General features: G+C 34.9%; 2 protein-coding genes across 15 annotated transcripts in view; both read left to right on the forward strand.

Moving 5' to 3' along the window:
- Positions 1-16,217, forward strand: part of wnk1b (WNK lysine deficient protein kinase 1b) — a 107,779-nt gene extending 91,562 nt beyond the window's left edge. For 7 of the 14 annotated variants that reach the window (XM_056456013.1, XM_056456019.1, XM_056456014.1 and 4 more), the window contains 4 exons: positions 933-1,025; positions 3,691-3,732; positions 10,875-11,080; positions 13,322-16,217. In XM_056456013.1, coding sequence (XP_056311988.1) covers positions 933-1,025; positions 3,691-3,732; positions 10,875-11,080; positions 13,322-13,666 — 686 coding nt within the window. In that variant the 3' untranslated portion in view covers positions 13,667-16,217. Of the gene's footprint in view, positions 1-932; positions 1,026-3,690; positions 3,733-8,800; positions 8,853-10,874; positions 11,081-13,321 lie in introns of all 14 variants that reach the window. The other 7 variants (XM_056456024.1, XM_056456025.1, XM_056456015.1 and 4 more) reach the window with 7 other exon arrangements.
- A 6,266-nt stretch (positions 16,218-22,483) lies between these two features.
- LOC130222561 (perforin-1-like) lies at positions 22,484-22,999 on the forward strand. Its single transcript, XM_056455113.1, has one exon. The coding sequence runs from the start codon at positions 22,510-22,512 to the stop codon at positions 22,915-22,917; it is 408 nt and encodes a 135-aa protein (XP_056311088.1). The 5' UTR covers positions 22,484-22,509; the 3' UTR covers positions 22,918-22,999.
- Positions 23,000-25,931: the final 2,932 nt, after the last annotated feature.

Here is a 25,931-nt window from a genome sequence, read left to right on the forward strand (position 1 = left end):
TGAAGTGCTGAACTGTATGTTTGCATATTTTCTCCCCACAATGTCAACGAAACCGTCAAAGGCAACTGCGGTAGCACCCAAAAGGCTGAGGAAGATGCTAACCATTGTACAAAAAGTTAAACTTCTTGACAAGCTAAAGAAATCTAGAAGTTACACGGCTGTTGGGCACCATTATGGAATAAATAAATGAATTTCGCCTATTGTAGGTTAGTTTTAGAACGTAACTTCCACGTTAACGAGGGACCGCTGTATATTAATTTTATTTTTATATAATAAAACAAATAAAGCTCTAAATGTATTTATTTACAATCCAAATATATGTATATTGAAGAAGAGACAACAGCAGTAACAGCTGACAAACAGTTGGTATATGACTCAAATTTCTATTTTAAACTCAAATATTCTCTTCATTCACTCTTAATGTATTTATTTTATTTTTTTTTTGATGTTTTAATGACATAAAGCAAGTCTTCCAAATATAAAATAATACTTTAGATTGAATCTCCACACTGTCGAGGTCTTATAAAGCAATTCTCTCTAATATTGATATGAATTTGCTGGTGTTTGGTATATCAGCCCTATTGGTGGTCGTACATGTGACGAGACACGCAGGAATCTGCTTTTTTCCATCTGAGAAAGCGCAAGCTTTGATTTTATGATGCTTCAGGGCTGATGCTTGAGGCCACTTTCCCTCCCTACCTCCTCCGCGCACCTCCTCACTCCTCCCTCCTTCACCTCCGTCACTCTCTCTATCTATCTATCTGTCAGGAATTCATGGCTTACTGACCTCTGTGACCATTCTCACTGTGTATTCGTGTACGTTTCCTTTACTTCTCTCTCTCTCTTTCTCTCTCTTTGCTCCATCTGTTTCTCTCTGTCTCTTTTCCATCTCTCTCTCTCTCTCTTTCTCTTTCCCTCTTTTTGTACCACAGGCTGTGTAAAGTTCAGCTGTGGCTCGGAGAGAGTGACCTTCAAACCAGGTGGCAGGAGGACGCGTTTTCTGAGTACGCCCTGCTTGGCTCTTTGTGTGTAACGCTTTTTTCTTTTTGTCTCTTTCCTACAATGTCATGTGATTTAGTTCTTGATGCCGCTGATTGGCTGAACATCTCAGACATTGTGTCGTGGGTATTAAAAAAGACTAGTGTGCATCACTCGTATCCCATAATTCACTAGTGTAACCTAAGGAGCTCTAATAATTATTTCTAATTGACAGTGGTAATTGGTCTGAATATTTCCACTCGTTTATGCTTATGTTTGATTTGACAATAACAAAATAACTAATCTGTTAGGTCGCACTTTATTTTGATGGTCCGTTTGTTGAATTTAAGTTACATTGCATCTACATGTTAACTAATTGTCATTAGATTATAAGGTTGGGTTGACTGTTAGGTTGGGGTTAAGATTAGTTTAAGTTGACATGTACTTGCAAAGTTTCTTATAGTCAGTTAAATGTCTGTTTAGCAGCAGTATCAACAGAAATTAAGCAGACAGTCTACTAATACTCAACTGGACCATCAAAATAAAGTATTGCCATCAGTTAAATGTCAATAACTTGCTGCATTTGACAGTGTTCTAAAGATATATGACTTGTAGATTAAAAAAAAATAAATAATAAATAACGTCATTTGTTGTATTTATAAGTACTTATTCTCATGTGCAGGGAAACTACATAACTTGCATGACATAACATGTATATAATGCACTTTACATTAATTAAACAGTTAATGTTAAAAATGTATTAATAATAATCTAGGTAAATATGGTTGTATGTGCTAAAAAAAATTGTATCATTTCATGCAACTTATAAATCAGTATTTGTTATTTATGAATGAATATGAAATGCATTTATGCAAAACGTTAACCTAGATTAATAAAAGTACAAATATTTTCTAGCTGCAATGATATTTTAGTATTGATATTTATACTTTAATGTATTCATTTTCTGCTTGTTTTAGTAATGTAGTCTTTATATCATCATTTATTTTGCAAATTTTTTCAGTGTTTTCAGTGTCAGCTTTAGGTATTTTTCTAAATTCTAAGCTTATTTTAGTTAGTGGTCAACTAAAAGTTTATAATTCATTTTTTTAATCTAATAATTAATAAACAATTTACATTTTATTTTAGATTTCAGTTTCGATTACTAAAAGTTACATTTAATTATTACTTTTTGTATTTGGGGCCATTAACAAGACAATAAATCAGTATAAATTAATCTGTATAAATCAGTATTTGTTATTTATAAATGAACTCAAAATGCATTTATGCAAAGCATTAACATAGATTAATAAATGTAAAAAATATTTAATAGTTTTCTAAATTCTAATCTTATTTTAGTTAGTGGACAGCTAAAAGTTTCCAACTTCAATTTTTTATCTAATGTTTACATTTTATTTTAGATTTCAGTTTCGATTACTAAAAGTTACATAGAATTGTTACTTTTAGTTTTTGGGGACATTAACATGACAACTTTTTCACGTATAATTTCATGCTGTATAAATCAGTTCACTGTACATTATTTATAAATGAACATGAAATGCATTTATGCAAAGCATTAACGTAGATTAATACATGTAAAAAATTTATAGTTATAGCAATATTTTAGCATTGTATATTTACATTAAAAATGTATTTAAAAATGTAAACATGTTTGTTTATTTTCTATCTTTATATATTTGGAATATTTATATACAGTCTATATACAGTTTACATTTATATACAGTGTTTTTCAGTGTCAGCTTTAGTTATTTTTCTAAAATCTAAGCTTTTTCTTGTTTGTTGTCACAACTTCAGTTTGTTTATTTTTTTAATCTAATATTTACATTATATTTCTAAAATTATTCAGTTTATTACAAAAATTACATAGCATTATTACTTTTAGTTTTGTGGGTCATTAACATGACAACTTTTTCACCTAAAAAACAAAAACGTAATGCTTTTTACCCATTCATTTACTCGATAACAGCGTTTTGGGAGCTTAAAGTAAAAAATTAAGATCACGGTTTCAGGGTTAAACAACAATACCATTAGTGTCTCTGTGTAAACTACAAAAAAAAAACTTTGTAGAAAAGGTGATATTAGCCTATAGACCATTTGAGTAATTGTCAACTAAACGACACTGATATAAACCCTATATGCAGTGTTTCTTCACAAACATTATTATGATCAAGTCAATCAATCACACTTTTCAGCACTGAAACATGCAGTGTTAACCTCTGACTTACTATTCTCATTTCCTCATATTAATTACCTAATAATCAACACCCACTTTTATATTAAAAATGGCTGACAGAATGACTAATGGTTGACCTAATTAAATAAGCGACTGCATCTATCTTACATTCTGCTCAAATTTCCATTTAGTTTAACTATTTATTTTTATTTATGTAAAAGAAGAAGCTCAGCAAAGGTACTTCCACACACCATCACCTCAGCAATCTCCCTTTACTCTCACCATGTGATGTCTTTGACCACAGACCACCGATATTCACAATCACAAGAGAGCTTTCCTCCACTGACCCCCACCTTCACGTTTTTTTGCAAACACAGTATGAATGTATGACCAGCCATCACGACTTGAAGTCAGATATTAGCTTAGCATGTTCTGATACACTCCCATAATGCACTGTGTTGGACGTGGCATTACTGTAACCACTGACTCTCTCCAATCCCACCGTTCTCTCCATGCTTCAGGGAAGATGGTGAAAAAAGTCTGCCCCTGCAACCAACTCTGTAGTAATTATCTCTCTTTTTTTACATCCTCCCACACTCCTTCCCTCTCTCTCTTTCTCCTGTCCGTCATCTCTCGCTTCTTGTCCTGTGGCCTGTTGAAGCTGGTTTTTCCGCTACGCTCTCAGGCTGACTTGAGCATTTCTTTCCTGTGATGACCCATTCATGTGTTGTATAAGTGTGGCATGTCACTTGCACATCCTAAATGAATCTCCTTTTCAAGTTAGATTAAAGATGCAGCCTTAAATCAATTAGTGATGCACAATATTAGATTTTTGCTGATATCCGATAAACCGATATTTATGTGATGACCCATTCATGTGTTGTATAAGTTTGGCATGTCACTTGCACATCCTAAATAAAACTCCTTCTCAGATTAAATAAACATGCAATCTTTAATCAATTAGGCACGAAACTTCTTCTCAAATTAGATAAATATACAATCTTAAATCAATTAGGAATGGACAATATTGGATTTTTGCCTGTATTCGATAAACCAATATTTATTTAATGACCCATTCATGTGTTTTATAAGTGTGGCATGTCACTTCCACATCCTGAATAAATCTCCTTTTCAAGTTAGATTAAAAGATTTAAAAATGCAGCCTTAAATCAATTAGTGATGCACAATATTGGATTTTTGCCGATATCCGATAAACCGATATTTATATGATAACCCATCCATGTGTTGTATAAGTGTGGCATGTCACTTTCACATTCTATATGAAACTTCTTCACAATTTAGATAAATACACAATCTTTCATCAATTAGGGGTGAGCAATAATGGCTTTTTGCCAAAATTCGACAAACCGATATTTATGTGATGATCCATTCATGTGTGGTATAAGTTTGGCATGTCACTTGCGCATCCTAAATGAAACTCCTTCTCAAATTAGATAAAAATGCAATCTTTAATCAATTAGACATATACAACAATGCGGCAAACCGATATTTATGAACCCTTTTGGCCAATAACTTTTTGTGGTTTTGGGTCAATTAAAAGTTTATAACACTTTTTAAGTACCAATTCTCACTATTAACTAGTATCTTATTATCTTTTTATTATTAGGATATTGGCTGTTTATTAGGACAAATAAAGTACATATTATGCTTGATTTTATTCTACATCCCTAATCCTGCCCAATACCTAAACTCAATTACTATCGTAACTGTTAATTATCAGCAAATTAGGAGTTTATTCAGCTAAAAGTTCTATTCAATGGCTTGTTATTTGTAAGAATTGTACTATTTTAAGGTACAATTCTTACAAATAACAAGTCATTGAATAGAACCATTTATTTTGTATTTTATTTGAGTGAGACCATTTATTTTATTTTATTTTAATTTAATTATTTTTTATTTAATGCTTAATTGATAAATAGGAATTTTAGGAAACTTTTTTTTTTATTTCTTGGTGTTTTAGTGTCATTTCTATTTGTTTCAGCAGGCACAAGCACCTAGTGAGAAGCTACTTGGGGTTGATATTGTAAAGAAAAAGGATTAGAATAGAGCAGATACAGAATTTTAATATAAATATATAGATACCATAAAATCAAATCAGACTGCAGATTCCATGGCATCGCTTAGTGTGATTTTTGTGGATTTTACATTTAGTTTTACTAGTTTAATGCTTACAGAGCCCCCATATGAATAAGTAACTAGTGACTGTTAGTAAATACCGAAATGAACGGATTGTTCACAAAGTCATTCTGTACTCTGTTTCAATTCGACAGTCCTAAACTATTAGTCTAAATCACAATACAAGTAAATATCCACCTCAATAATGACCTGATCCTACTACTAGCACTCCTGGTGGACAACTAAGTTACTGCAGGCTCATTTTCAACAATTTATCTTATCGACAAGGCATCATCGTCCATATTTGGTATTTTTGCCAATTTTTGAAGAATTCCGATAATATTGTGCATCTCTAAAGTAAAGAGTTTACCGAACATGCATGTGTTGTAATGATCGTCACTCTCAGCTGCGCAACGACGCCACACTCAGCCTAATGCACTCTAAATGGACCCGTCTGAGCTCTCATCCCATTACAAACACAAGCCTCAGACTCCCTCCTGCACTCCTGCTTATCCCCTTAAGACTCATCCCGCTTACTGCACATCGACCTCATCCTGTTGAAATGGAGCTTCTCGCCCATTACCAGGGAATAATGAGGCCTGGCTGATTTTTCTCCCTCACTGTGCGCAAGGCTTAATCACTGTACAAATGCACAAGCCGCCGTATTGAGCTCACGCTTGGCACATATAACAGTAGGTTTCCGCAGACAGGATATGAAGATGCTGTCATATTATTGAACCAAGTGAATGGAGGTCATCCAGTAAAATGCTGAAGTCAAGCTGTGTATGTGTGGAGCTTTTTCCATACTCCGTTTACAACAGGTGGTGCTGCTGCTGCTGCATAGCCATTTAAATCTGTAATTGACAAATTTATAGGTTTAGATATGTTTCTAACATTATTATTATTATTATTTTTATTTTCGCCAATTATTTGCACCTTTGCCGATTTAAGAAGTATATATTTCTTTTGAAAACGAATTACAAACCTTAAACGACACATTTTTTTGCAGCTTGTTTAAGCTACATATATAAAATAAGCTGAATCAACACAATTCTTAAGGGTTTTTTTGGCACAAATTAAAAACAATTAAGTTAACTTGATTGATTTGTGTTAATTTGAGACAACATGAAGGAATTGTGTGGAACCCAGTATATTTTTAAAGTGTAATTTGAAGATTAGTTTATTGTTAAGCTGAAAAAAGATGATACTGTTTATCTCAGTTTGCTATATTTAGTTATTTGTTTGTCTAATTTTATGTGTGGGGCCATTTTTGTTTTGCCCTGCAAATTAAATGCAAATAAACTGCCCATTGTATTGTTTCAAATAACTTTTGGTGAAAGTAAAACGACAACCCATTGCTGAAATACTGTTCCACATAATAATTAACTAAATCCTGATTTGAAAGAAAGTGGCAAGGCTTAAAGATTTAATATTACAATTAACTACTCTATTTTGGGTATTTGCCATCAATACAGCCTTTTAATATGGCATCGAAAGATTCTTCTTCAAGAATTTCAAGTATTGTTACACTAAATCAGTGTTTCTCAACCACGCTCCTGAAGGATCACCAGCTCTGCACATTTTTCGTGGCTGTGTCCAAAATCACTTACCACTCGGTATGTACTGCATTTGAATTTGAATTTACTACTCAACCATTAGAAAAGTATGTTCTATACAGTATGAATGCGAGTAGTATGAATGGATCTCAGACGCACTACATCCGCTGTTTTGTCATGACCTACTCACGTCAGTTGCGTCGCTTCTCCCATTTATAAATCTTCTCGTGGTGCATCATGAGGAGCGTCCATCCGATGCGCAGTATCTCATCGGAAGTAGGTGGTCATCCTGGTACTACTTGCATACTGATTTTCGAATTCTATGAATTCAAACATACTACTCTGCTCGCATATGGTTTTCAGCGTACTATAGAGTATAGAAGTAGGTGATTTCAGATGCAGCCTGTGTGTCCTTCACCAGAGCAGAGACTGAAAGACCTGTAATGAGTCTCACAGACAGGATACATGCAGTGCTGGTGGTCCTACAGGAACGTGGTTGAGAAACACTGCCCGAAATGACAATTCATGTGTGTCCTTTTGTAAATCATGGTATATCAGAAAAACATTAGTCATTTTTATTGTCACAAATACAAAATATAATTAAGCATGACACATTGCAATGTACAGGGGGTAAACTAAGCTGTTTTACTTTCTCAAAAGTGTTTTATTGAACATTTCAGACATGAAACATACAGGACAGATTATTATTATTATATTTCTTTTTTTTTGTAGACCTGCCAAAAACAATGAACGTTTTTTTTAGTATTGTCCTGTATAATAGAAATGTAAGTATATTGTAAGGTCAAAAATAACTTAAATTCTAAAATTAGTAGAATTTCCATGTTTTAATTGAGTTAGTTTCGATTAATATTATATTAAAATAAATTCTGTATACTAATGTATTTAATTTAGATGATTTTAATGTATTTGTTTGCTTTCTTTTAACGATATCTTAAAGCTTCAATCCAATATTTAAGTAATAAAAAAACTATTTATAATAAATAATATATACAAAACCCACAACAAATTCCATCACACCCATATACACTTCAGTTTTGATACTTTTCCTTCAGTGGAAATGCATTCAAACCAATTTGAGCACTGGCTTTGGCACCAGCACCAGCATAGGTTGAAAAGGAGTTGCTCTCTTTCTAAGCATGGCTTTGCCCTGAGCTTTATCACCCAAAAATACCTTTTGGTGCTTTATCCTTGGCGCGATGTGTCATCTTTCTGTTGCTGCATTCAGAAAAGGGCCGTGTTTGCCATCCTAACAGGCCTTATCTGTGTCGGCGGGTGGCTGCCTGGGTAGTTGGCAAGATATTTTAAGTAACCGTGCAACATTTGATTTAGAAAATGTGCTTTTTTTTTTCCTTCTCATCAGTTTAATTTTTGACTTACAGTTCCTCTCTAAATGCATCAGCTCTTTGTTCCTCAACAAATGCATAGATAATTGGACCAATCAGCTTATAGCAGTGCATGTTTAAAGACAGTAATCTTGTAGTCATGACAGTGAAGTGTCTTATGAAGGAGCTGAGGCATTTCCACTCATTTTTGCCAGTTTATAATCATTTAACAGCTATTTTTGCTAAATAAGTACCATATAATCTTCACTGCAATGCTTGGTGTTCAGAAAGAGGCTTATTTAATGCTCTGATGCTCAAGATTCTAGTAATAATGAAATAAATCTGAATAGCAGCTGTCGAATTTCATCTGTTTAGCCTCCTCCATGAATTTTGAGTCATTGCAGTTCATTTTAAACTAATACCAGAGCTTATGGTGAATCCATTTGCCATTTCACCATCCTTTTGCTCCCTCTTGTGTTGCAATAAATGAAGCAAGCATGATAATGAAGCCCATGCTGATGCAGAGCACTGCGATTGTGCTGTAATGGAAAGTCAGAGATGGTGTTTTAACGCTGTCATCGTGACCTGTTTTGCAGGTTGGAGTCAGAGTGATAAAAGTGTCACTTTAGCCTCAGAGCGGACGCCCAGGTGCTCGATAGGGCCTCACTGCCATGACTTTTGTTTTTGTATATACACATCACATTATATATATGCAGCTGTGCTCTTATGTTTGCATACGCTTTGCATTAAATCTGTATTAAATGTTTAAGATTAAATTCAACTAGGAGAGACAGAGTTTCTGATAGTCTTAAAAAGGCTTAATTCACAATCTAAAGGCTTCAAAGGGTTAAATTAGAGCAAACATTTTTAAATTCAAGGATTCCTAGCATTAAATGTTGCATGCACTGCAAAAAAATATAGATTTTTTGCAGTGTTTGCTTTAAGATGGATTTGCTTGACATCAAATTTGAAGATCATTTATGCCTTGTTATCTGAGGAACTAAACTAAATAAAGTTTATGCTTAAACAAGAGGAGACTATAGAGCAGGGGTGCCCAAACTTTTTCTTATGAAGGGCCAAAAACCAAAGTTGATTGAGGCTAGTGGGCCGAAGGTAATTATAGTTGACATGTGTAATTACCTAATTTATTTTATAATGTTAAAAATGACAATAAAACATTGCTTTATATTAGCGAATACGTTTTTTTTTACGTTTTATAATGAAGTTATCCGCTTGTTAAGTGTGACGTCAGGCGAAGCAGCTTCCGGGTCCAAGCGCTCTATCAAACTGAATAGAGAGACTCAACAAATGGTAATAATAAATGTTTACAAAGCGCTGTAATACTTTCAAAATCACGATCGCAATATAAATATACATGCTTAATATCTGATGGCCAGAAAGTGATTAATTTCTTAGAATTTGTTAAAATATTGGTGTTTGTGATGCAGCAGACCCAGAGACTGATGTGTATACACTATGATTTTACATCAAATTCACTTTAATGTGTGATTGGACTAAAAGGGGTCATAAACGAACATTTTCTCAAATCAAATGAGTTGTGGCTTGGACCCTGAAACAGTATTCCAGACGTCACCGATACGTCACGACTTATCAAGCGGATTACAGTAAAAACAAAACTATCTTGTAACAGAATTACACTAGTTTTTGCCTTGATTTGCTTGCTGATGTCTTGTGCATAGTCCTTTATCTGTTGAGTGGCAGTATTACCACTTTTATCAGATTAATTTACAACATTTAATTGAAACATTTAAATTCAGTTTACTTATTTTGTAGCTCAGCAATAAAACAAACAAAAAAGTTTATGTCAAATTATAAATAAAGATCTCTGTGTTAAAAGCATCCGCCCCCAATCCTCTCCTTCATTCTCACTGTCAGATGGGATGGTGGGCCAAATCAAAGGTTACAATGGGCCAACTTTGGCGCGCAGGCTCTGCTTTGGGCATCTCTGCTATATAAACACTGGATTTTTGTTATGAACAGCATTAATTAGTTTTAAGGTCTAAGGTCTAAATCTTCAAACCCAAACCCAATAAAAACGGTGATTAGTTTTATTTAGTTTTGTTCTCTAGAACCTGTATAACAGAAATGTAAGTATATTGTTAGTGCAAAACAACTGAAATTGATTAATTGTTAGAGTTTGTTTCTCAAATTGCAGATTTAGCTGCACGTCTGCATGATCTGAGAGGATCTGTGCTTCAGAATAAGTAAAGAAAATGGTACAAAGTGTTTACATATTTTCATTTAATTATTTTTAATAAAAAATATGTGATGATATCTTAAAAAAAAAATACAATATTTTTATTTTATTTCGATAAAGCCTAAATTTATTTTAAATATTTTGAATGTATTTGTTAGATAAACAATCTAAATTTTAAAGCATCAATCTAATATTTAAATAATGAAAAAAGAAAAAGAAAACAGTTTAAATGTAATCCCAGATAGCTCTGAATCAGGCTAAACCAGGGCAGAAGTGTCCTTTTTGACATTTTGCAGATTATGTAAGGCATGTGTAAACTAACAAGAGTAACTGTATATAGAAAAAATACATGCACACATTGATAAAGTCTGTGAGCTTCAGATGGTATCAGCTGTTTCAAATGTCTTCCTTCTTATAATGGTCTTCGCTCGTTCTCTTTTCTCTCTGCTCAGGGACGAGCAGCACCAACACGGTGGCAGGACCCGGTCAGAACCAAAGCCAGCCACCCGTCTCTCAGTCCCAGAGCTGCAAGGGCATGTTCACAGACGAGCTGCACAAACTGGTGGACAACTGGGCCCGGGACGCCATGAACCTGTCACAGGGCAAGAGAGGCTCCAAACACCAACAGCAAGTGGTTCCTCAGGGCCACAGCTACGAAGTAAGCCTTTTATAGAGATGCACTTTTCTTTTTCTTTTCATTCACAGTATCTCGGGAGTAATGCACAATATTCTGCATTAACTTTTAACATATTTAACAGATATTGACTGTTTTCAAATGATTGAAATGGTCGATTGCAGTGTTTAATTTGTGCTTTCATGCATTGAGTATAAATATTATAGAGACGGGACTTTTGTGTTTGGGCAGTAATTAATTTTCATTGTAGCTCATGTTTAGGTGGTTATAATTTTAGAAAATTGAGGAACACATTAGTACATAATGTTAATTTCATCTGTGCAATATACTCAAAAAGGAGAAGCTTTTATTAGCTGATGCAAAATTATTATTATTATTATATTTTATTAAAGTATCTGTATGAGGAACTCAAAGTTTAGATTGCAACTTTCTTTGTAGATGATCACAGGGTTCCCACACTTCTTGAAAGTACTTGGATTTCAGACATACAGATTCAAGGCTTGGAAAGTACTTAAAAACAAACACAGGTCCTTGGAAGTGCTTGAATTAAATTTGAAATAATTTGTTTATGGTTTTATTTCAACAATTGCACTGTTCTGCTGTCAGCATGAAAGAATGAAGAATGTCAGAATGAAAGAAGTTCTTAAAAAGTCCTGTACAAATAAGACTGACAATGCACATTTGATCAATATTTCAGAAACCGCATTCGAATATTGCTAGTATTGAATTCAGCAAATGTTTTTGTACTTAAACATTAAACATGACTGTTTAAAACGGTAAATTACTTTGACTGAAAATTACTTTGACATTTTTTACTTAAATATTAAGGCCCAATCCCAATTCTACTCCTTAGCCCTTTCCCTTACCCCTACCCCTCTTTTTTTTTTTTTTTTTTTGCATTCATGTGAAGGAGTGGGGTGTCCCAATTCTCTTTAGCTTGAATAGGTAGGGCTAAGGGAAAGTGCTAGATACCCCTCGAAACGGAGATTTTTCTGGACCACACTCGAAACCAAGGGGTAAGAAAATTTCCCAGAAAACACCAGCCACAATGGCTGCATGGCTGCACACGGAAGTAAGGAGATCCACAAATTATAATTTTTTTGTCATTATTACAAATTTTTACAGCAAACAAGCATATGTTTTAATATATTCATAACCGCGTTCATGTTTTACCATCATGCTTTAAAAAAACGCTAAAATAAAAACTGTAAATTTGGCTATCTATAATCACTAATAATAACTCTTGTATAGCAGTCCCACAACATTCTGTCACTCGATGACACTCGAACACCCTGTCAGAAAAGTCTAGTGGCTGGGAATGAGCTTTTTATAGTGTCTGGTATACTGTAATGTTGATGTTGTTTTCGTGTGTTTACATAGATAAATATGGCCAGGGTGTAAATACACAGTGCAGTTACGATCTTATTGCCACATTAAATTGTTATAATAACATGATATTGTTCGATGATTTCCTGAAGATAAATACCAAAAAATAACACAACTGGATTAACTACAGCAGTCACGATCGTCAATCTCATATGAAGCAAGAGATCGCGATGACATATGATGACGTGTGTAGGTGTTGTAGTGCTGTCCCATTCTTAGGGGTAAATTTTTAAGCCCTTCCCCTTTTCACTCTGTTTCAAGGGCCAAGGGGAAGGGGAACAGGTAGGGGTACAAAAAAAGACATTGGATTGGGCCTAAATGTAAGTGAATTATTAAGTACAGTAAAGACTTTCATGGTGCTACATATGCTGGGGTATGACTTCAGAAAATGCTTGAAGACCTTGAATCTGCTGTTCATGAAAGCGTGGGAACCCTGTGATCATTTTATAATGCATATAAATTACCAGCTTAGCTGCGTGGATTTCAAATTTGTTTGTAAAACATCAGTCGTAATCAGACAGAAAAATTCAAGACTTGTGCGTCATTTGACACTTGACATTTGACACTTTCTGCAGAAACTCAGACCTTGAGGACTGACTTTCTCTAAATAAGCATGTTTAATGACAACACTCTATTTTGATGGTCCATTTGAGTATCAGTAGACTCTCTGCTTAATATCTGTCGATACTGCTGCTAAACAGAAATTTGACTTTAAGAAACTTTTCAAGTACATGTTAATTTACACTAACCCCAACCCCCATCTAACAGTCTACTTAAAATCTAATGAGAATTAGTCAGCATGTAGATGCAATGTAACTTAAATTCAACAAACGGACCATCACAATAAAGTGTGACCTGTTTAATTTCTCCTCTCCTCAGATGGTTCCTCCAGTCAACATGGGCCGTAAGTACTCCGCTCCGGGTCAGCTGTGCCCAAGCATCGCTTCAACTCTGAGTGGCCACCCGGCAATGCCCAACACTCCCGCTACCTCTCTAGGGACTCGGAAGGGCTCCTTGTGTCCCACGCCGCAGTACGGCTACCCATCCGCACCTTACATCGCTCAGTGGGCTGGAGCGGCCACGCACACCCAGGCTGGTCTGCTGGCCACCTCACAACCCCTAGGCCAATATCCCCAGGTGCCCACCCCTTTACAGACCTTCCACATCAGCACTTTGCAAAAGTCAGTCAGCCACCCGGGCGGACCCAATCTGAAGAGCACGTAGGGCAGGGCCTAGCCGCGCCAGGCCTAAAAAACTGTTGGGGATTGAGGCAAGGGTAGGGGTGCAGACTGAAAGTGGGCCTGGGCAAGCATTGCAGAGATTCTGCATGCTCACAAACAAGCCACGGGGATGATGCAAGGGATAAGAGGAGACGAAAACAAAGCAACGGACACTCGAGTGCAATGTTACATGGCCAAAGAAGGTGTGACCAATTTTGCATCCTTCACCAAACATTTATCAAGGGGTTTTTACTTGTCTTTAAGACCGAATGAATGCCACCTCCATCCATCTGTGTATCCTTCTGATAAAAGCATTCAGAGGTGATGGTGAGTGCCGAAGAGTTGAATCTTGGTGTCCTTGTTCCCCTCTTGCCCGAAACCCCTTTGCTGCAATGCCATGGAATAATGCAATAATTACTTACAGTGGTAGAAAAGCCCATTTTAAAAACACAGGAAGTGGCCTTCATTAGATGAAACAAACAAAAGATAAGAGAATCCATGTACAGGTTGGCTTTGTTTTTTAAGGTTACAAGGGTTTCGATTCCATTTATTAGGTTGATTGGTTTGGTTTTCTTTCCTTATGCCCTTCGAGCCGGCCTTGTGTAGCAGTAAGTTTAGGGGGGAGTTTGTTTTGTTATGTTCAGAGGCCTTTCAGCTGCCCTCATGGTTTGTACTACAAAGCTTCTACAACAGCTCCCAGCCTGCTTTGCAGCACATTCACATGCTTACCGTCCTTTTCCGTTTATTTTTTTGACTCATCTGGCCACGCCATTAGGTGATGTGTAATTAGTTGGATTGAGATTTGCATATGAAACTGGGGATTGCTTCTGACACACAAACACACACATGTACTGCCTTGAAGGCCTGTGAAGCTTTAAATCTACGACTAACGTAACAGCTTTTTCTAATCATGGCAGCATTAGAGGCCTCTTGCGATTATTAGTTCGATCGAGACATTCAAATAAGAAGTCGTGTTCTGTACGGACCTGTATTTACTCATCAGTTTTTGATGTTGAAACACTGTGATTATTATAAATGTTGTTGGACAACATTAGATTAAAAGAAAAGTAGACAAAAAACATAAATAAACATGAATTTTTTGGGAGGGTTTTGGATATATTCGCGTTCATGAGATGTAAGGCTAGCTATTTCATTATTCACATCTTATTGGAGACACTTTAATCCTTCCCCCCCCCTCTTTGTACTTCCTTCGTATTATTATTATTATTAGATAAATGTGAATGTAAAATGGATTCAATTAATGTACTTGAAGAAACGAATCTTTCCCTTTTTCCCTACGCCCGATGAGCTTTCTGAAGATTCTAGTGCCTTGCTTTTTTTTTTTTTAATTTAATAGTTTCTTTTTGCTCCTGGGGTTGATTTATAAGGCAGCGGAGAGTCTCAAATTGGTTGAAGTGCTGGCCTTTGGACTCCACAGAAGGTGAATATGAATACTTATGTGGGATCGAGGTGTTGTATGAGTGGCGTTTTGACCATTTAATGGCGCAGTCCTACTCCCAAAAAAGCTTCTGCACAAAACACCAGCCACTATATAGCATCCAAAGGCTGCGAACGCGCTTGAGAGTTGAGTTTAGATGCTTGGCATGAAGCGTGCATATCAACAGCGCACAACTTTCTTGTGAACTTTCGACAAAAATGGTGTTTCTGTTTTCCAGATGGATTCATAAACAGTCTGAGCAGTTCTTGTGAAAGGTGAGGGATCAAGATAGAAAGGCAGGACGGGGAAAGTTAGCATGCATGGGGATGCAGTATGTTGTAAGTATTTCAAAACCTCCAATAGCTAGATGTTTTTGCAGCAATATTCAATCGGTTTTGACGCCATCCAGTGTCAAAGCCTATCCGATATGTGTAGAGAGGCATGTTTTTACTCATTTAGCAACAGATGTGACAGCAAGGCGAGTGTTAAAAGGACTAGAAAGGTGAGAAAAGACAGTTTACATCCCTCACCAACACAAGAACAAGCCAAAACAAGACTAACACTTGCAGATTTTTCTGTTTGTTTTCATCAATACACTCTTTTTAACTCGCACTGCTCATATACCGCCACTGTACTGGCAACAGCCTTTGGTTTTACGGCAGATCAGTAGCTTCTTTTTTTGTAGCAATCAATCAAATCACTCTTGTAAATGCTTTAGTTTATTCGAAATGCTTAACCTGCAATGTCAAAACTACCTTTTTAGCATCGTTAAACCGTGCAGATGAATAGAGAACGGTCTTGATTCACCGGAAACCAATGTACAGCTCATTTTGGGGAACAGAAACGTAGTGAAGATGCTCTTAACTACTGAAAGGACTTAGATTACAACTTGTTACGTACTGCTTAGCGTGCCGTCTGCGTGAAACAACCTGGTACAGGAACTTCACTTTAGGTCAACTGTACAGTTTAGATTTTCAGCTGGCTCTCTGTATTTAAAAAAACCTTTATCTCTTGCTTTGTACACACCGCTTTACCCCACTTTACGTTGTTCGGTTCGTTCAAACTGTGAACACATCAAAAGGTCTTTAACAAAGAGGTCCAACCTGCTCAGTGTTCAGACTAATGGAAATCCGTGTAGTACTACCTTCTGAGTGCCATGTCCTCGTTGCAAAATACGCGCAAGTGTTAATTTGCTCTCGACTGTATGAAGCAGGTTCATCCTGTTTGACTGTAGAGGGCGCTAATGTAACTGCAGTGCAGGACATACAACGTTAAAAAAACGAGATTCACCTCTGACCTCTGATGTAAATGATTTAGCACCTTTGAAAATACAACCTCTCTGTTTTTCACTTTACTTTGAGTTGTTAAATATGCGTTGGTAGCGAGCTGATGTGCGAACTAGCCATCCAGTATCGATAGACACATTGTGATGACAAAAAAACACAATAGAGTTGTATTTTTTTTTTGCATGATATATTCTTAAGTTACACAAAAGAAATGCACACAGACTCACTCACTCAAACAAAAACGTATCTTATTGAATGAATGAAACCCTCCTTTCTAGTTGCTCTCCTGTGGAAAGAAATACAACAGAACAATGTTTACTTAATGCTACTGACCTGTCATTAAGTTATTTTGTTTTGTACTACTATCCGATCCGCTTGTTTTTGCTGTCTTTAGAGTCTCTAGATGTCCTCTGGCGACTTTCATTCAGTGTTTTTTTTTTTGGTTTGTTTTTTCCTCCGTATGATATTTAACATTGTACAAAATGTTAAAAGAATTGCTTAACATGAAAACCAAACAGAAACATGTAGGGAATCATTGGTAATGTTTAACTGTATGTTTTGCACTAAGTATAGGATGTTTGAGCTTCATATAAAACTGCGATTTGCGCTCCAATAAAAACAGCATTTGTTACCTTATTTGTAAACTTAATAAAAGTCATTTAAATAAATAAGCCTGCCTCTGTCTGACTATCTATCTATCTATCCATCTATCCATCTATCCATCTATCTATCTATCCATCTATCCATCTATCCATCTATCCATCTATCTATCCATCTATCCATCTATCCATCTATCCATCTATCCATCTATCCATCTATCCATCTATCTATCTATCTATCTATCTATCTATCTATCTCTTATGTATCTGAATCATGTTGATGATTTATAGGCCTTAGAAATGTTCAGATATGATAAAGTAGGATTAAATATAAAGCTTTCAGTTTACACATATTTAAATTAAACTCGTCTCACTCAGGACATAAAAATCCAGTTGTTCAAGGAACATGGTTATGATTTGTTTGTAATCTACCTGACAAAAGTCTTGTTGTCAATCTCAATTGAATGAGCAACAAATAATACCTTCACTTCTAGTTGATCATTTGGAAAAGTGGCAGAAGGTAGATTTTTCAGATGAATCATCTGTTGAACTGCATCTCAATCATCACAAATACTGCAGAAGAACTACTGGAATCTGCATGTACCCAAGATTCTCATAGAAATCAGTCAAGTTTGGTGCAGGAAAAATCATGGTTTGGGGTTACATTCGGTATGGGGCGTGCGAGAGATCTGCAGAGTGGATGGCAACATCAACAGCCTGAGGTATCAAGACATTTGTGCTGCCCATTACATTACAAACCACAGGAGAGGGCAAATTCTTCAGCAGGATAGCGCTCCTCATACTTCAGCCTCCACATCAAAGTTCCTGAAAGTAAAGAAGGTCAAGGTGCTCCAGGATTGGCCAGCCCAGTCACCATACACTGACATTATTGAGAATGTCTGGGGAAAGATGGAGGAGGCATTGAAGATAAATCCAAAGATTCTTGATGAACTCTGGGAGTCCTGCAAGAACGCTTTCTTTGCCATTCCAGATGACTTTATTAATGAGTTATTTGAGTTGTTGCAGAGATGTATGGATGCAGTCCTCTAAGCTCATGAGAGTCATACACACTATTAATTATTTTTCCACTGCACCATGACTTAGTAAAATTATTAAAAATCAAGGCATTTGGTAAAATTAGCATAATCTAGAGGCCTTTGCCTTTCATATTATACATATCTAATACCAAATGATCATGCAACTAGAAGTCAAGATAATTTTTGTTGTTCTTCACTTGGATAGGCGACAAGACTTTTGTCAGGTAGTGTAAACCCAAAAGGCAAAAAAAAGACAAGTCAGTGCAATTAAAAACCCAAACATTGCAATTGAAAAAGCACACTTTTTTTGTATTTGCAGCATTAAAGTATACGCTTTACTTTTATTTAATAGAATACCGTATGATTTCTATGTGTACAAAATCACTTTTGGGAATTTCATTTGATGCACTGCCACAATTGAACATTTTTTTATTTTATACAGTCGTTTGATAAGGGTGTGAATGACACCATGTGTGCCCTTGCACTCTGTGTACTGTCCTTCCAAAATGAGTACATGCCCCACTGTATGTGTATTTGCCAACCCTCACTCCTCCATATTATTATCTGTACTGGGTGAGTGACTAATAACAAAAAGTTTCTTTAAAAAATAAAGCCATTACACTTCTGTATTATTGTTTTTGGGCAAGCCAATTATCCTGCAAATACACAACTATATATATTATATATATATTTTTGCATATTAATGTTAAGTGCATATTATTGTTATAGAGGCTTTTGTTGTATGGTCTAACCAACAGTAATTTACTTTAAAATACCAGACATTTTTGACAAGACATCAACATTTGTAAATAATTATATTCCCCCTCTTTAAATTTAATAATTCCCCTTTAATTTTAGCTTTTTTTATTATTTAGATCTTTCTTGTTTTTAAATGTTGATGCACCAGTGTCTTCTGTCTTTATTTTAAAATGATTTGAATGCCCTGTTTTAATGCTTTCCTTACAATCTTATGCTTTCTGTGCAACCTGTGAAGTGCAAAACAACCAGACTGAAACGCCACACTGCGACTCCTGGGATTTAAGCACCTGTTGATCCTCTTTTGGAGGATTTTTCTGACTGCACTAGCTTTATAAAGGAGGTGAGGATTGGGTAGCCTTCATACGGAAACCAATGCGAGTGAAGTATGAGTTAATGTACTATAAGTTCAATATTTCTGTCTTAAATCTTGAATATAATCTAATGTATTTCGTTTCTCACAGCCATGGGAGTCTTTCATGATCTTCGGCTGGTGTCTCTAGTCGTATTGATGCTGGCATTTCATTTGCACTCTGGCAAAGCTGACGTCCGAGTGTTTGATATTCACGCCATGGACCTCTCTGGAGATGTCATTGGAAACAAACCCGATCCGTATATCAAGATCTGGTGTGGCTCTACTTTTGGAGGAATGACAGAGTTTCTTAACGGTACTACTAATCCTGAGTGGTCTGCAGAGTTCAGCTTCCCGATATGCAAAGCTACTGAGATCCTGAAGCTGGAGGTTTGGGACAAAGATCTGTTTTTTGATGATAAGTTGGGCACATGTACTAGAACCGTGCAGTATGGGTCATTTGACATTCCTTGTCATCTATCGAAAGGAACTCTGTTTTACAAGTATGAGTTGAGATGATTTGTACCAAAGCTTATTTGAGACAAACTTCCACTGTATCTAGACTGATGGTAATAAAACAATATGCTTTGAACGCTCTACAGAGTATGTTTTCACATTGATCTGCAAATAAATAACCCCTCTTCTTTTTCAAATATTTCCCAAATGATGTTTAACAGAGTAAGGAATTTTTCACAGTATTTCCTATAATATTTTTTCTTCTGGAGAAAGTCTTCTTTGTTTTATTTTGGCTAGAATGAAAGCGGTTTTTAATTTTTTTTAAACCATTTTAAGGTCAATATTATTGGCCCCCTTTAACAATAATTATTTTCGATTGTCTACTTTATACAATGATTTGCCTAATTAACTTGCCCAATTAACCTAGTTAAGCCTTTAAATGTCACTTTAAGCTGAATACTAGTATCATGAAAAATATCTAGTCAAATATTATGTACTGTCATCATGGTAAAGATAAAATAAGTCTAAAACTATTATGTTTGTTCCGTTAAACAGAAATTGGGGAAGAAAATATACAAAGATCCTAATAATCATTACTTCAGCTGTATGCATGGCGAAATTTAATGCTGACCTGTTTCTTCATTAGTAAACTGCATTCATTCTGTTCATTAAAAATCCTGATAAAGGCCTTAAGATAATCATGATAATCTCTGCTGCTCAGTTCACAGTTTAAAATGTTAGCAAATATATAGGGGATGCATCAATAGGTACTAATGCCAGGTAACAATCACATCCAAAAAAGTATGAATTTAAATAATGTATGTGTGTGTAGTGTATATTTGTATATAAATACACACAATGTAAAAAAAAAATGATATGATCGTGACAACATGTTTTTATATTGACTTAATTATGTTTCTAACTTGTTTAACTTAAAAAATAAGATGTTTTAAGTCTGTTTAATGGGATCTAAGTTAAAATAAGGTTAATTTGATTTAATTCAAGAGTTTGAATTAATCTTTTAACTTACTAGTGATTGCGGATGGGAGACCAGCCACGATCAATCATATCACATGCTCCTCTCGAAATTAACTTGTGGATGTTCACTTAAAAAAAATGAAGGCAGCCAGTAATATTTTACAGCACTGTAAAATAAAAAAACATTGACTCAACTTACAATTTTAAGGCAACCAGCATCAGGACGTTTTTGAGTGTACTCAGTTTAAATCGAGTCAATAGCAGTACTTGGGTTGAAAGTTGAGCATACTCAAAAATGTTCTGAAGCTTGTTGTCTTAATTTTAATGTGAATCAACTTAAAATTGTGTAAAAAAAAAAAAAGAACTAATATACAAAACTAAAATATGTATTCATGTATATTCATATATAAATTGAATTTGATGATCTCTTGGGCACGTATACCATAGTGGTGCAAAATAAGCCATACTGGTTTCTTGTCATCTGTCAAGTCAATCTCTGTTTTACAACTATGTTAAGTACAAATTCCATAATATATAATAACATTTCCCTAATATTTCTCAAATATATAAGATATATATTAATTTCTCAAACATACACTTAACAATTTCCTGTAATATCTACAGTAACTTACTGTAAATCAATTACAGCAAAAATACTGTATTTACATTTACAACACTTTACTGCATATGCATTTACAGAATTGTATGTTTAGACCATTTCTATGTGTTAATATCATTGAATTAATGTCATTCATGTCAACACTCTCTTGGTTACAATTGGTCCGGAATGCAGCCGCCAGATTAATAACAGAAACTAAGAAAAGAGATCATATCTCTCCTGTCCTCGCCCCATTGCACTGGCTTCCTATAAAATTCAGAGTTGATTTTAAAATCATTCTTTTCACTTATAAAGCATTGCACAAATCTGCCCCGGCCCATGTCAGTCAACTTATTAGGCCTTAAACAGCTTGTAGACCGTTAAGATCTCGCTGCAAATCAAAAGGTGATCGAGCTTTCTGTGTTGCGGCCCCAAGGCTCTGGAACACTCTCCCTCTGAACAACAGGATTTCTCCTTCATTGGATGCTTTTAAATCTAATTTAAAGACTTATTTATACTGTCTTGCCTTTGAGTGACACATGCATGTTATTTCTTATTTGTATTTTAGTATTACTAATATATTTCCTTATATTTGTAATACCAGTTTTTATTTTTTTATTTTATTTTATTTTATTAAAGCACTTTGGATCAACTACGGTTGTGTAAAATTGTGCTCTATTAATAAAGTTTGCCTTGCCTATTGTATAACGATGGTTTGTTCTGTAGACTATCGAAAACAAAATTAGATTAAAGGGGCTAATAATTTTGACCTTAAAATGGGTTTTTAAAAAATTAAAAACTGCTTTTATTCTAGCCGAAATAAAGCAAATAAGACTTTCTCCAGAAGAAAAAATATTATCAGACATACTGTGAAAATTTCCTTGCTCTGTTAAACATCATTTGGGAAACATTTTAAAAAGAAAAAAAATTCATAGGGGGCTAATAGTTCTGACTTCACACATATACTGCTGTAAATGTTCAACCATTGATAAAAGGCCAGATGGATTCACGCTCTCATGGTGTTTATGCCAAATTTCAACCCTATTATCTGAACGTTGCAGCAGAAATGGAGAATCAACAGATCAGGGAGTGTAATTTGTTACTGTGTTCTTGGAGACTTGACAAAAATAAACAGGCCAACACAGAAAATGAACACACATGGGAATTCACCATCTGTTGATCATCTTTTGCAAGATTTCAGCAACCGCATTGGCTTTAAAAGAGTTTGAGGATCCTAAAGCATTCATACTGCATCCAAAACAAGTGAGGTAAGGCTTCTTGCTACTGTTAACATTGACTTCATGCTCTTATTTCTGTATTAAATCTCCCATATTCTTTTTGACAGTCATGGCAGTCTTTAATCGTCTCCGGCTGGTTTCTCTAGCCGTGCTGATGCTGGTGTCTCAGCTGGACTTTGCCAGTGCTTCTGTTCGGGTGTTTGGTTTATATGCCAGAGACCTCACCGGAGATCCTGCCGGAAACAAACCCGATCCATACGTCAAGATCTGGTGTGGCTCTACTTTCGGGGGGCAGACCGAATATCACAAGGATAATGCTCATCCTGTGTGGTCTGCAGAGTTCAACTTCCCAAACTGCAAAGCTAAAGAAAGCCTGAAGCTGGAGGTGTGGGACAAAGACCTGAATTTTGACGATAAGTTGGGCACATGTACTAAAACGGTGGAATATGGGTTGTTCTCTGTTACTTGTCATCTGTCGAAAGGATCTCTGTTTTACAAGTATGAGCTGAAGCAATAAATCGGTTCCAATCTGTAGCTAGCTTGAACGCTGTCTGTATGCATTGCTATTGACGTTCATTAAAATCTACTCCTAACATCTATTTGGAGAAATGCTTATTGTGAGGGGTCTTCCAATGAAGCAAGAGGCGTGATTTACAAATAAATGATTTATTTTTTACATTTTTAAACCATGCAAACTATTAATTTAATACTAATTTAACATTAATTAAATATAATGAAATTAAATAGAATGAAAATAAGGCAAGGTCAGTTTATTTATAAAGTATATGAATAATTACTGATAAAACAAGATAAAGTATTTTACTCTTGAACCAGTGTTAAATCGTTAACACTTTTGAAAATGTTAATTTAACTCTGGCTGGTGTGGATTATATATACACCGGTAAAATGTTAAAATGAACTCTATCAGAGTTGAATTGACACTGTTGATTTTGCTGTTTAAGTAAAGGTCATTCAAAGTGCTTTACATATATAATAGTAAAAGAAGCATAAAATACAGTTATAAGAAAATAAAAAATGATAAAAAACTGATTAAAATGTGTTAAAACAGGTTTTAAATTAATGAAAAAGTAAAGAAAGACATAATAGTGTGATCTGTGGAACGTAGTTGTGCTCATTCAGTATATAGGCACAGCTAAACAGATGTGTTTTAAGTCTTGAATTGAATGTGTCTAATGTTGGAGCACATCTGATCATTTCTGATTCCAACCTGAGGGGGCGCAGTAGCTGGAGGTGGATTCACCCTGCTTTGATTGAACTCTTGGAATTAAGTAATTGTTAAGTACGTGGGACACACATGTTATAAGGTCTTCAACCAAACTCAAACCAAAACCTTAAATGAACAAGACTGCACCAATACTAAACTTAAAGGGGGTCATTCACTCACAAGTAAAAACAAACAAATAGGTAAACATCAAAATTCAGAAATCATTCAAAACTAATGAATTAAATATTATGCATTGATCGTGTTCACGTTAGACCTGTCACAATAATCAATATATCGACTTGCCATGGCTCAATCATTTTTGGTGATGCAATACATATTGCCCATACATAAAAAAACAATATCAGCAACATTGCGTAACATCTCTATCTCTATTGGAGGTGTCAGTGTGAGCATGGTTTAAAAAACACTATAGTATTTACTATAAATTACTATAGTATATTTTCATGTGAAATCTGTTACTATCTAGTTCTTTTTACCTTGCAATTTTTTGTTAACATTTATTATTTATCATAATTAATATTTATTTCTTTAGGATACATGTTTTCACATTCTGAATAAATTGTTAAAATGTCTATAAATGAAATATTTTAATGAATGAAATATGTGTACTTTGGAAAAGTGTACGTGCATTAAGATGATGATGCTATTATTTTGTAAGTCTGGCATTATATAATGAGTGGCATAAAATGGTCTTAAAAAGACAATAATATTGTTTATCACAATTTATTTTGGTGCAACATCGTACAACAAAAAATAGATATCATGACAGGCCTGGTTCACGTACATCAATCATAAAAATTACGCGATTAAACTTTTGCTCGATGATATTTGGCATTCGCTTGCGTGCACTCACTTTTTGTGCACTTCAAGAATAAACAAACAAGCAAAAGAAAATAACCAAGGAAAAATAATTGAATACATAAAACACACATCAGAACAAATAATATACATTGAAAAACTTGAAATGAAATAAATTTAAATCAATATTTGTATTTATGTGACCTCTGTCCTTACACTTTATTAATCTGTAGTCTGTTGTTTACAATATAAATAAGTCAGTTGTCTATGCTTCTCTTTTTACTCTGAATAGTCTTAACATATTTGGCGATATTACAGTGCATGGAAGCTTGAACCTTTATCATTCCCCATTAAACTGCAAATCACAATGCATTTCATACTCGTGAACAAGCATTACTAGTGTCCCCTACATACAGTATAAGTCAGGTATCAAAGTAGTTGAGGGTGGCACACCATAAAATGTCATCAAAATTAAATCATCCCCATATTTCGAGACTTCTGAAGTCAAACTACAGACTTTATATCTTAGTCTCTTCAACACATAAGCAAAAATATATTAGCCTGGACTAAAAACCAGACATAAGTCTCAATATTTGTTAAATTAAAAGTATACTTTATCTGAAAGCTGAATAAATAAGCTTATGTTGATGTTTGCTTTGTTAGGAAAGAACAACATTTAGCTGTGATACAGCTATTTGAAAACCTGGAATCAAAATACTGAGAAAATCACCTTTAAAATGTCCAAATGAAGTTCTTAGAAATGCACATTACTAATCAAAAATTGAGTTTTGATATGTTTATGGTAGAAAATGTACAAAAAGTCTTCATGGAACATGGTCATTACTTAATATTCAAATATTTTAGGTGTAAAAGAAAAATCTGTCATTCATACTCTTTCATTGGAAGACTTGTTTTTGGTTCATGCTCATATGGTTTATAAGACCTGAAATATACTGTACGAGTTGATGATATTATGACATTTTTATTATTATTTTGCATAACTCAAATTTTTTGTGTAGATGTCTATTACCTAAAAAATTCAATCAACATGAAAAGAAATAGTAGGTCAACATCTGAACTAGACTGTTTAAATATGTGGACATGGCTTGTATGTCATTGACTCTTGTTTTTGGCAACTTGATAAAAGTAAATAGGCCAACAGAGAAACTTGGAGTTTCTCATTGGATTTAATAAACTCTTGATCAGATTTACGTGTGTGCATTGGGTTTATAAAGTGTTTGAGATTCAGGATGCTTTCATACTAAACCCAATACAAGTGAGGTAAGCCAATCGTCCTGATATTAACATGTTCTTGTTTCAATATTTGAATGTTAATCATTATAATAACAATCTTTCTGACAGTCATGGCAGTCTGTTATGATCTTCGTCTGGTTTCTCTGGCTGTGCTAATGTTGGTGTGTCAGCTGGACTTTGCCAGTGCTTCCGTTCGGGTTTATGGCTTACAAGCCAGGGACCTCACTGGGGAT

The sequence above is a fragment of the Danio aesculapii genome, chromosome 4 (genome assembly GCF_903798145.1).
Source record: "Danio aesculapii chromosome 4, fDanAes4.1, whole genome shotgun sequence".
In the NCBI taxonomy this organism is placed as follows: Eukaryota; Metazoa; Chordata; class Actinopteri; order Cypriniformes; family Danionidae; genus Danio; species Danio aesculapii.

Coding starts and splice junctions, on each gene's coding strand:
- LOC130222561 (XM_056455113.1), top strand. CDS start 22,510: ATGGCAGTCTTTAATCGTCTCCGGCTGGTTTCTCTAGCCGTGCTGATG.